At 36.4% G+C, this 11,689-nt stretch overlaps 2 protein-coding genes across 4 annotated transcripts; one reads left to right on the top strand and one right to left on the bottom strand.

Moving 5' to 3' along the window:
* Positions 1-2,427: 2,427 nt before the first annotated feature.
* Positions 2,428-3,840, top strand: etfbkmt (electron transfer flavoprotein subunit beta lysine methyltransferase). Of its 2 annotated transcripts, XM_067436528.1 has the most exons (4): positions 2,428-2,648; positions 2,733-2,837; positions 2,986-3,116; positions 3,427-3,840. In XM_067436528.1, the coding sequence occupies exons 1-4, from the start codon at positions 2,461-2,463 to the stop codon at positions 3,774-3,776; spliced, it is 774 nt and encodes a 257-aa protein (XP_067292629.1). In that variant the 5' UTR covers positions 2,428-2,460; the 3' UTR covers positions 3,777-3,840. The 2 variants fall into 2 exon arrangements, with proteins under 2 accessions (XP_067292629.1, XP_067292628.1); XM_067436527.1 differs by having other exon boundaries at positions 2,428-2,837.
* A 279-nt stretch (positions 3,841-4,119) lies between these two features.
* amn1 (antagonist of mitotic exit network 1 homolog (S. cerevisiae)) lies at positions 4,120-9,495 on the bottom strand. 2 transcript variants are annotated; one of them, XM_067436525.1, is made up of 7 exons: positions 9,280-9,495; positions 9,028-9,157; positions 8,806-8,935; positions 6,119-6,336; positions 4,754-4,810; positions 4,531-4,657; positions 4,120-4,446 (listed from the first exon to the last, which is right to left on the bottom strand). In XM_067436525.1, the coding sequence occupies exons 1-7, from the start codon at positions 9,306-9,308 to the stop codon at positions 4,373-4,375; spliced, it is 765 nt and encodes a 254-aa protein (XP_067292626.1). In that variant the 5' UTR covers positions 9,309-9,495; the 3' UTR covers positions 4,120-4,372. The 2 variants fall into 2 exon arrangements, with proteins under 2 accessions (XP_067292626.1, XP_067292627.1); XM_067436526.1 differs by having other exon boundaries at positions 4,546-4,657; positions 9,280-9,492.
* Between the last annotated feature and the right edge of the window lie 2,194 nt (positions 9,496-11,689).

Here is an 11,689-nt window from a genome sequence, read left to right as displayed (position 1 = left end):
GTGAACTACACCTTTGATTTTAATTTTCTTTTTTATTAACATGAACAATTTATTAAAATTAAATGAAACTCTTAATAAGAAACTAAAACTGTCAGTAGGGGGCGGTAAATGTCTAAATGTGTAAGTCATTCCATTGGTTCAGAGTTAAAGGGATAGTTCACCCCAAAATGAAAATTAGCCCATGATTTCCTCACCCTCACCTATGACATTCTTTTTTCAGACAAATAAAAGTTGAGTTATATTTAAAAAGTCCTGGCTAATCCAAGCTTTATAATGGCAGGTATTGTTGCTCTGTTGAAGTCCAAAAATGCATCCGTCTGTCAAATAACTTCACACTGCTCTGTGTGGTTAATAAAGGCTTTTAGCTGTGAATTGATGCGTTTGTGTAAGACAAATATCCATATTTAAAACGTTATAAAGTAACACTTCGGCCGATTGTCTCCCGTATTCAGTTTATGGAAAATGTGTTAAGAGTGTCTCTGGAGTTAGGCTTACGCGAACAGGTACGCTCGTCAGACGTCGCATGTACGCATCTTGAACTCTGAGAAAGCACTTTTCAACACTTTTCCACGGATGGTGATCGGCTGGAACTTTAATTATAAAAAGTTTTAAATATGGATATTTTTCTTATACAAATGCAACAATTTGCTTCAGAAGGCCTTTATTAACCCCACAGAGCTGTGTGGAGCAGTTGTATGACAGACAGATGCACCTTTATGGACTAAAACAGAGCAACAATCCCTGCCATTATAAAGCTTAGATTTGCCAGGACTTTTTTAATATAACTGATTGTATTCGTCTGAAAAAAGAATGTCATATACACCTAGGATGACTTGAGGGTGAGTAAATCATGGGCGAATTGTCATTTTTAGGTGAACTATCCTTTTAATAAAACATCTCTGTTTATGAATGGGCCATTATATCACTGGTCCCCCGATTCGTTTAAAATGCGGATTTATACCAAAATGAATAATTGTCCCCACCCATAACTAATTAATTAAATTAATGCGTTCAAATCGTCAGATTTGCCTAATTTATATATCGACATAATGTAGGCCTATTTATGTATTAATTTGATATATACCAACATGGTAGGCCTACTATACATATTCATAAAGCTTTTTGGATTGAGTTATGTATAGCCTACCTATCTCTCTGAAAAGAAAAAAAAAGTTATAATCTATTTCATTTTAATTCAAGCTATGTATTTATTTCATAACATTTAATAATCTATAATTTAGGGTTATGAAAAATGGTGGTAACCATGTAGCAAAAAGTTGGGCAAAAACGTAATTAATTAGTGTTATGTTCATTAGTGTTATTGTGGTTAGAGTTCTGCAGCTTCTTTGTCTTTTTCAAGAGCACTCACTGCTTCAGACAGCTGCTACAAGGGAGGAAAATCAACAAGGATGAGTATTCCTTGAAGACAAGAGCAGAGATCAAAATGAAACCTCAAGTGCCCCAGCCACTCAAGCCCATATCAAACTAAAAGTCCAGTAGATTGCTTCAGATGGTGAGCAAGCAAGACCCATACCTTGTGCTTCATCTCCAGAATGCTTGAGATGCTCTGCTTTTGTTGCAGCTGAGACCCTTTGGTTTTCAAAAGGTCTGTCTGAGTGTCCAAGTGACCTTTGGCCTCTCGGAGCCTCTGGACGAGCTCTGCCCTCCTCAAGCCGCTTTCCTCCAGGGCAGCTCTGAGCTCAAAGTCCTCAGCAGAAGAGTGTGATCGTGGAGCTCCTTCTGGAGCCAAACGTGATGCGGATGGCCATCTCGCCGTGCCCAAAGAGCCCCTTTCCTTCTGGCTGCCAAGAGTGCTGATACAGAGAGAACAGTAAGTATACAATAAAAATAAGGGATAATGTACATTTTTATGCAAAATAAATCTTGTGACTTTTTTGTTGCTGGTACAACCAGCTAGAAAGATGTACATCATCCCGCTTATTACATGGCAACGTGCCATAGAATATAGAATTTATTACACAATTTTTTAGGCTTCAACAGTCATGAGGTTGATGACGGACTTTTCCATTTTGGGTGAACTACACAATTTTTTATTAACATGAATCATTGAAATAATTTTATTTAATTAAATGATCCTCTAAATAAAAAAACTGAAACTGTCAGTAGAGGGCGGTCTAAATGAGTAAGTAATTCATCCATTCCATTAGTTTGGAATTAATTAAATGTCTCTGTTTATGAATGGGCCGGTTCTTGAATACTCTCGGTTCTCTTATTCGTTGATAACGCGGATTTATTCCAATGTTAGTGTTAATTATTGTTATGTTCATTAGTGTTATATATATATATATATATATATATATATATATATATATATATATATATATATATATATATATATATATATTATTTTCAAGAAAAAAGGTTCAGATCAGGATCAGCTCAGCGACGTCTCCACCATGCGTCTCACTTCCCAAGTCCGTCTGCGCATGCGTCAAAGACATGTGGAAGAAATGTAAACATTACGAGGATGTTTTGCTGAAACATGAATTGCTGAAGGCATTTCGAGTTTCAGCCTTCAGCAATAACGACATGTACAGAGGAATAATCCCGTGGTTCCGCGGTCAGGGCACTTCAAATGCATTTCAAAGAGGATGTTGTTTAATGCGTCGATACGTGAGCAACGTAAGGTCAGAGGATGATATAAAGAACTTCATTATAGACAACACAGAAATAGTAAGCAGCCAAAATTTAACCCCAGAGATTTCTTTAAGACTGTTCACACCCATCTGCCGGTTTTGGACGGAGAAACCTGAATTGTGGCCTTTCCCTGATCCGTACTGGGCAATATATTGGCCCGGTGGACAGGCGTTGTCCAGGTAACGTTAAGTTAATTAGTTTAGTTTAATTAGTAGGCCTAATAATGAAATCTAGAGTATGATATGTTGTTACTGTAAGATATGTTCGGCCCTAAATGCATTCCTGTGTCGTTTTTATTAATGATGCTGTTATGAACTGTTTTGTCAGGTATCTCTTAAATAACCCTGAGGTGTCAGGAGGCAGAAAGGTGCTGGATCTCGGCTGTGGTTGCGGAGCATCAGCCATTGCCGCTAAACTCAGCGGAGCTTCCCATGTGGTGGCCAATGACATTGACCCAAGTGAGATTTGTTTCTGCACCGCATACCTAAAAAAGAAGAAACATTCACATTGTGATTTTGTGGAAATTTTAACTCGACTGCATGCATGTGTTTGTGTGTTTATATATGTATTTTATATATACACACACACACATACATGCACAAATGGATATCTAAAAAAAAAAGTAATAAGGTCAAATATTATAAGGTCATTTAAAATAATAATTATGACCTCAATACATTCATGAGGCTCTAAAGGGATCCTTTTATTTTTTGTCTCATGTCAAGTTCTATAAAATTAAATATAAATACATTTATTTTGTTATTGCAGTTGCTGCCATTGCCACAAAAATGAACTGTCAACTGAACAACGTGGACCCGTTACCTTGTGTGACAGACAACATGATCGGTTCAAAGCCTGAGGCCTGGGATCTCATTCTTCTAGGAGACATGTTCTACGATGAAGGCCTGGCTGATCATCTGCATAAGTGGCTCCAGACGTGTATAAGCACACATGGAACACAAGTGCTCATTGGTGACCCAGGACGGGCTCAATTTGAAAGCCATGACATTAGAAAATTACTACATCAGCTGGCTTACTTTGAGCTACCAGACTCAGTCAAAGAGGAAAATTATGGACTAACATATAGCACAGTGTGGTGCTACAAACTACAAACATAATCTATAACAGCTAATGCATTCATGTGTATGTGAACTATAAATAAAACATTATTCCAAAGGGTGAGCAATATGTGTTGTATCACACACACACACGATCAAAGATGGCTGTTAAAATAAATGCATTGTTTATCATTTTTATCTTTTATTTAAAAAAATAAAAAGTTGGGGGGGGGGGGGGGGGGGTTAAATTACATTATGAAATAAACGCTTTTCTCTAAACCACTTTGCAGAAAAAAGCAGTAAACTACTCTCAATTATCCAAGCACATTATAATTAAATAATCCTCACAAATACATCAGCATAATGAATTCAATTTCTTTCTAGTGATAGTAAATTAGTCAAATTGTTGGTTTACTATTTATTTTACAATTGGTAAACAAACTATTCTTACACAATTATATAATTAATGTTAAATACAGTAAGTGAACATTTACAATGCAAACGCTGTAAAAAAAAAAAAAAAAGATTGATTATCTTTTATTTTTTTATACCTCAAACACCTGACAGTTTAGTAAATATGAAAAGGATAGAGTTCCTTGAGTTCCTTAAGTGCATTACATGTTATGACACAGTTTATGTGCTGTAGAGTAATCACATCAGTACACCGTCCAAGAAACTTGCTGGATCTTGTCAGGGCCAATCAGGTTTTGTAGCGCCTCCCTTGACTCATCTAAAACAGACACACAGCAGGTATGAATCCGCTGAAATTTCATATATGGACAACAATATACATGTTGTGTTTTATGTCAGGTACCATGTGACTGACTACCTGTCATCAGGGGACATCCATGGAAATTGAAAATTCTGATGTTGGCACAGTTTGCAAGAACAGCAGTAACAGCCAGATCAGTCAAATTGCGACATCGTACCATCTGTAATTCCTGTAACAAAAAAAAATATTCATTAAAAAAAAAAGATAATACAAAATTAAAATGGTCTTAATTAAAAAAAAAAAAAAAAAAGTAAGTATGCAATACCTTTAGGTTACGTGAACAAACTCCTGTCGCAAGTCCAATGACCCCTTGATCAGTTACCTTTAAATAGTTTGAATTTTCAAATAGTAAGTGTGTGGTGAGAACAAACATCAGTGTGTAAAAGCAAAATGTCAGAGTAGCATTTTGATTTTGGTATATGCTATATACTTACACAGATGTGCCAAAATATTATGATCAGTCAAAGGTTAAGTGAATATCGTTGACAAGATCTCGATCTCCTAACAAGGCCACATATTAAGGTATGGGTAGATTAGATTTTAAGCAAATAAGCAGTTCTATTAATCAATGTGTTGGATGCAGGAGAAATGGGCAGGAATAAAAATCTGAGCGACTTTGACAAGGAAAAAAATGTTATGGCAAGTTGACTGGGTCTGAGTATCTCTGAAACAGGAAGGCTTGTGGGTTGACAGCAAGAGAATTTACCAAGTGGTCAGAGGAGGGACAAGCCGTCTACAGGATATTGGGCGCCTTAGGCTCATCGATGCACGAGGAAAACAGGCCATCCCGTCTGGTCCGGGCCAACAGAAGGTCTACTGTGGCACAACTAACACAAAATTTGAATCTTCTTCTTCTTTCGGCTTTTCCCTTCAGGGGTCGCCACAGCGAATCATCTGCCTCCATCCAGTCCTATCCTCTGTATCCTCTTCTCTCAGACCAACTACCTTCATGTCCTCCTGCACTACATCCATAAACCTCCTCTTTGGTCTTCCTCTTGACCTCCTGCCTGGCAGCTCTAACCTCAGCATCATTTATATACCAAAATATGAATGACGGTTGTGAAAGGAATGTGTCGCAACACACAGTGCGTCACACTCTTCTGTGTATGGGGCTGAGTAGCCACAGACCAACCAGAGTGACCCATGTCTACTGTCGAAAGTGGCTACAATGGGCATGTGAGCATCGGAACTGGACTTTGGAGCAGTGGAAGAAGGTTGCGTGGTCCGATGAGTCCCGTTATCTTTTACATCACATGGACCTTCATGTATGTATGCACCATTTACCTGGGGAAGTGATGGCAGGATGCACTGTGAAATGATAATCCGGTGGCGGCACGAGGCTCAGATTGCAATCCAATCCAACTGAGACCATTCCAGCTGGACCAAAAAGTTCGATCCACAGTGGCTCCACTTCGCATCCTGCTGGATCTTGGTGCCAGATACCACAGGACACTATCAGGGGTCTTGTAGAGTCTCCTCTTCAGCAGGTTGGTCCTGTTTTTTTTTTATAGGCAGGTGGTCTAAATGTTTTGGCTCATCAGTGTGTGTATATATATATATATATATATATATATATATATATATATATATATATATATATATATATATGCCCAACAACAGTGTAAATTACCTCTGTCCCAGAAAAGTAAATGCTGTGCAGCCTCCTGCAGTGTGTCCCCAGCTCCAGCAGGGCTTTATCACTGACAGCAGTGCAGCCACGGAGGGAAATCACCTCCAAAGATTTGCAGTGTAGAGCCAGAGCTTGAATCCCTGAATCTGTCACAGCCGTACAGCCTGTGAGATCGACTACCTGAAGACAGGGGCAGCGGGACGCCAACACCTCTAGACCTGTGGGAAAGACAAATATGGCAACGGTTGATGTCTTGAACAATTTCTTTTGACTGACAGTGCAATCAGATATTTATAAAATTCATAGTTTGGCTGCTGCATTCTAGATAATGAAAAATCAATAATAAAACATCACTGATAGTTGCTTTCTGTATTATTTGTAATAAGTCTCCTTTTCATTTCAACATATACAAGTCATTTGAGTTCATTTATGTTTTGAACTTTTATTCTCACCAAACTGCATTTATTTGACCAAAAATACAGTAAGAAAAATGCAATATCATGAAATGTTACTGTTTTCTGTCTTAATATATATTTGAAAATGTAATTTATTCCTGTGACACAAAGCTGCATTTTCAGCATAATTTCTCCAGTCTTCAGTGTCACATGATCCTGGGGCCTGTTCTTCGTACGTCGCTAACTCAGTTAGCTGGATTTGATTGTTGACGATTGGGCTTGATCTCGGGTTGTTTGGTTCTTCGAAGCTCATCATGGACTTGCTGTCATAGCAACAGGTCTGTTAGCTTAAACCTGCTCTGGAGCAGCTTATTTCATGTAAACAGGATTAGATTGCATCTTGAGGTGATACTTAAAACCTGTCCCATCCACTGCTACTTTATTACAAGAGTTCATTACTGAACCAGGGGCAATAATAATTTAAAATAATAATAAATATAAAAGTTTATTTGAAAATAATATTTTAATGTTGTGTAAAATTTGCGTATATTACTATAGACACAGTCACTTGATTGAGAGATTTATTTGTGAATTGTGATGGAATGATTACTTTATAGATGTATTGGAGGTTTACACACATTGTGCAGATAATCTTTGTCGTGCATTAATGTGAGCGATGACGGATAATATGGGAGTGGCTTGATGCAGCTCAAGAGATACAGATCATTTGATCTTGACTGTTAAAAAACTTTAATTAATATTGTCACATACCAAATCAGCTTCAAATTGAATAAAAAATGAAATTACAACATTAAAATAAAAATGTAAAGTGTGTACAAATATTATAAAATCATGAATATAAATAATTGGGAATCATGTTCATCAAAACAGTGCATATTTAATTTATCTAACTTTTATTTTGGTTTGGTCGTTTGTCTGTTTCCTTATAATGGTCCAGAAATTCTTTTTTTCTTCTTTGACAAGTTTTTTGCCAGGTGGCTTTTTTTAATTGTATGATGTCATTACGTTGTCTTGATGTCAGCCAATCGCTGCATTGCTGATCGTGTTTTCGAGTATCGATGCATCTGGCCTCTTCAGGGAACACAGGCACGAGCAGATCTCAGATAACTTAATCCAGATATTTTAATCCAATCCGCAAATTCGTTTGAAGAACCAAATTAGCCAGAAATCAGTTATCAGGATTAAAAGATCTGGGATCTGTCAAATCATCTCGGATGTTTTAACCGAGGTACGAAGTACGGGCCCCTGATGATGATGATGATGATTTGTTGCTCAAGAAACATTTATGATTATAATCAGTTTGTGGAAAACATGATCATTTTTTCAGGATTCTGTGATAAACAAATTTTAAAAGAACAGCATTTATTTGAAATATAAATTTATTTTAACAATACAAAAGTCTTTACGGTCATGTTTGACATTTCAGAATAAAGGTATTAATAACTTTCAACAACAAAAAAACAGATGTTAGTGTTTTTATCACTGATTTATATAGAGTCATTTATATAGATCAGTGTTTTTTATTAATATTCTTGTGGATATATTTTTTTTATTTAGTTTTTATTTTATTTTAAATACTGAATATCAATTTATTTCGCTCTAGATAGATCTATATCCAATTATGAGCATCTTATCAGACCCCCCAAAAATTCCAATACTTTTCCCAGTCAATCACAATTAATAATAATAATAATACATTTTATTTATAACGCACTTTTCATTCAGAAGAATCTCAAAGTGCAAATAATGTTTTTTTAATTATTTTATAAAGCTCCAACTCCTAAAGAAAGTTGAGGGGGAAAAAAAACTACAATACATTTCACACTTGCTTAAAGTAATTCTACTAATTTTAATAATATATTAAGAATGAATTCTTTAATATTTTAATTTTAACCATGGGAAGTTAGGGATCCTGTCATTATTTGCCCTGTATACCAATTAATACATTTCTAAATATGAATCAATAAGCAATTAATGCATCAAAGTTAATTTCAGTTTAGTACTATTTATATACTATTCTAGCATTAGTATTTTTAATATTTTATTGTTATATGTTCGATTTCATTGTAGTATTTTTTCAAGGTGAATTTTAAAAAAATATTTCTACATAGCTTTAATTTATTTTTCAGTTTTCATTTTAGTCATTGTAGTACTTTAAACGGAAACTTATTTCCTTTATTTGCCAAAGCAGCAACATGTTGAGTTTTCCAAGTTTAGGTCTGAAGTATTTTGATAACCCCCACAAACCCCAGTATTTTGTGAAAAGAATACCCTCAGATGTGATTTCTGCACAGCCTCTTAACAGTATTGTCCTCAACTGCAGACAGTTGATTTGTTTAAGGGCAGAGTCTGTCACCCTGCTGTTCTGCAGATCCAGTGTGTGAGTACCAGCATGCACGAGCTGAAACACAAACCACACACCCAAGCGAAGACACTGCATATTGCACACTGCGTATTATCATCACAATGCACTTGACAGAGAGGACACCTTACCTGGCTGATGTTGGAGTCTGTGACCGTGCCAGAAGACATCATTATCCGCAATAATCTGTCTTTAATGGCTGCAGGCAACATCCTGATCTCATCGTACTTCTCAGATCGCTGAGCAACTCTAAAAGCACACCTGTGGACGGGGAAGCATGCATTACTCACAGCACAGGCCTGAAACTCATGCAATAACATGAACAGAAGTCAATAGGTTTACAGCTTTACATATCTCTAAGCTGCGTGTTTTACGTTACTCACAAGCTCATAAGAGAATCTACGGTTGCCATGATTTGGTCGCTTTCAGCGGTGTTTATATATCACGTGGAAAATACGTTCATTTTTTTCTTAATTAGTCAATGCATCGTCTGTCTATAAGGAATGTTGTCGCGGTTGTCGCCCATAGACCGTAGCCACATTGTTTTGGTTTCCTCTCATTCGCGAGCATCAGCGTGGGCGGGACGCGATTAGTATTACGTCATTCACAAGAGACAAACAATCACGGTCGAGGGAAGTTAAATATATTTCTTCCGTTTTTTAATGTATGGAATGTATTACCGTTAATACAAAAGAAAGAATTCAAAAACGGAAGAAATAAATTTAATTTCCCTCGACCGTTATAGGGCTTGGGCACCGCGTTGCATTCTGGGACGTCGCGGCCATGTTGATGGCCTCGCGAATGTAAACATACAGCAAGTCGAATGAGGAGAAGCAGAGTTGGGAGAAAGAAAAAACATGTTAAAATCCTGAAAGGGATGTGGAATTTACCGGGATACGTTAAATAGGGAAGGCAGGGACCGCTATAGAGACAAAATCGGAACTATTAAAGTTTTGGATCCACATGCATTTCCAAAGAAAGAGCGGAGCACCGACGACGACGAAAACTTTATTTTGTTGGTCCCCAACAGACATTCTACTGACTATAAGTAACTTTGCAACTCCAATTCAACTTATTCTACTAACCCGAACCCCAACACATATAACCATAACCTGTCTACTAACAGTACAGTTAATACTCTAATTAGTGTTAGTTGACATGCTGTTGAAAACGTAGAATGTTTAAAGTGGACAATCGAAATAAAGTCTAACCGAAACGTATATATTATTATTATTATTATTATTATATAAGAAATTGCTCTGCCTCCGTTTTTATTTGTTATTGCAATGTTATTGTTTACTATATTTATAATTTGCACTTCCTCCATTTCTGTATCTTTTGTTGTTATTTTATAGATACCTATTTATTTGCTTATATAGTATTGAAATAATTTATTTTTAAAAAAAGTGTATTTATTATTGTTATATAAAGTGCACTCCGTTATATAAGGTGCAACAACTTGCACTCCGTTTTCTGTGTTCATTTTTTATTTGTAACCTTTTACCTTGAAGCATTCCACATTTCTGTGTTCTCAGGTTGCACTACTTGCAAATAAACACTAAAAAAAAACATCTGATTGTGTGACAATTCTTGCTTTTTGCACAACGTACTGTTATTACTTCTTGTCCGTGGTTGCGCCTCCAAGCATGAAAGCGGTGGAAAGTTAATCCATTTCCCATGGTGATTATGTGTTGCGCTGTTACACCCCAAAATGCAGCAACGGTTTACCATAGTTGAAATAACGCCAAAATAATCAAATTAAGACACACGACTGAGAGGGAGTACGTCTATAAACAGTGCGCGGTAGTCCGAGTAGTAGTAAAGGATGCCATCAACATGGCCGCCACGTCAAGTAATGACGTCATGACGCCCAAGCCCTATTGTTTGTCTCTTGACAATATTAAATAATATATATCAGAAAGGCATTTCTTGAAGAAATGCCTTCTGCAATAGATACATTTCCAGACAGTTTTTCATTTATATTTATATAAATTAAAAACTGTCTGAAAATTGCAGAAGGCATTTCTTATTTTATCCACTCACTTTTTCCCTCTCACAATTTTATACGTTTTTATTCCATTTTTATTATTATTTGTATTAACGTAGATGATACATTCCACATTAAAAATACGATATACATATTTATTTCCCATTTTCAATTCTGCTTTGCCTATGAACCCCCTGAACTTGTATTCTAGGAACATTTAACCCTTTATGGTACAGCATTGCCATATGCCAACAATTAATTTCTACTCATTTCCTTGTGATTTAGGAAAACATACATTAAATTAATGTCACAACAGGAAACACGCACACGCGCCCTCGGATCAGTCGGACGTACTGGTGTACAAGAGGTAAAAATGATATAAATAATGTTCGTTTTCTCACACAAACTGCTGGTTTCGTGTCTTAGGCCATCAGTGTGTACTTACGATGGGGGATTGTTTAATTTGGACTTCTCTGTGTATGCTCTTTGAGGTGGTGACCATAGACCTGCATTATGTGAGGCACAGACAAGAACGGTTTGACCTAAAATGATCAAAATTGAAACTACTGGGGAAACAAATACTCCTACATCTCAGATGCCCATGAGGTAAGCTAAAACATATCAAAATTTAATTTCAAAGTGAACTATCCCTTTAAATTCCACTATGGGAATTCAAAGGGCAGGCCTTAAGGTAGCCAATGAAGTGCCGTGTTTTTTTTTTTTTTTTTAAGTCAAATGACATTTGAATGTCCCTCACACTGATTTCTAAACATCTTTTTTCAAGGGGGATGCAGCATCTTTAATAT

Source organism: Pseudorasbora parva, chromosome 25, assembly GCF_024679245.1.
Source record: "Pseudorasbora parva isolate DD20220531a chromosome 25, ASM2467924v1, whole genome shotgun sequence".
Lineage (NCBI taxonomy): Eukaryota > Metazoa > Chordata > Actinopteri > Cypriniformes > Gobionidae > Pseudorasbora > Pseudorasbora parva.
This window is presented reverse-complemented; position numbering and strand designations above follow the sequence as displayed.

What these genes read in the sequence shown, in the direction of transcription:
- amn1 (XM_067436525.1), bottom strand. Translation starts at nt 9,308, where the DNA reads ATGGCAACCGTAGATTCTCTTATGAGCTT. An exon ending in TTTACTTTTCTGGGACAGAG is followed by an intron (nt 4,811 to 6,118) that starts GTAATTTACACT and finishes AACTATTTAAAG; the next exon opens with GTAACTGATCAAGGGGTCAT. An exon ending in TTTGTTCACGTAACCTAAAG is followed by an intron (nt 4,658 to 4,753) that starts GTATTGCATACT and finishes TTTTTGTTACAG; the next exon opens with GAATTACAGATGGTACGATG.
- etfbkmt (XM_067436527.1), top strand. Translation starts at nt 2,461, where the DNA reads ATGTGGAAGAAATGTAAACATTACGAGGATGTTTTGCTGAAACATGAA. An exon ending in GGTGGACAGGCGTTGTCCAG is followed by an intron (nt 2,838 to 2,985) that starts GTAACGTTAAGT and finishes CTGTTTTGTCAG; the next exon opens with GTATCTCTTAAATAACCCTG. An exon ending in GGCCAATGACATTGACCCAA is followed by an intron (nt 3,117 to 3,426) that starts GTGAGATTTGTT and finishes TTGTTATTGCAG; the next exon opens with TTGCTGCCATTGCCACAAAA.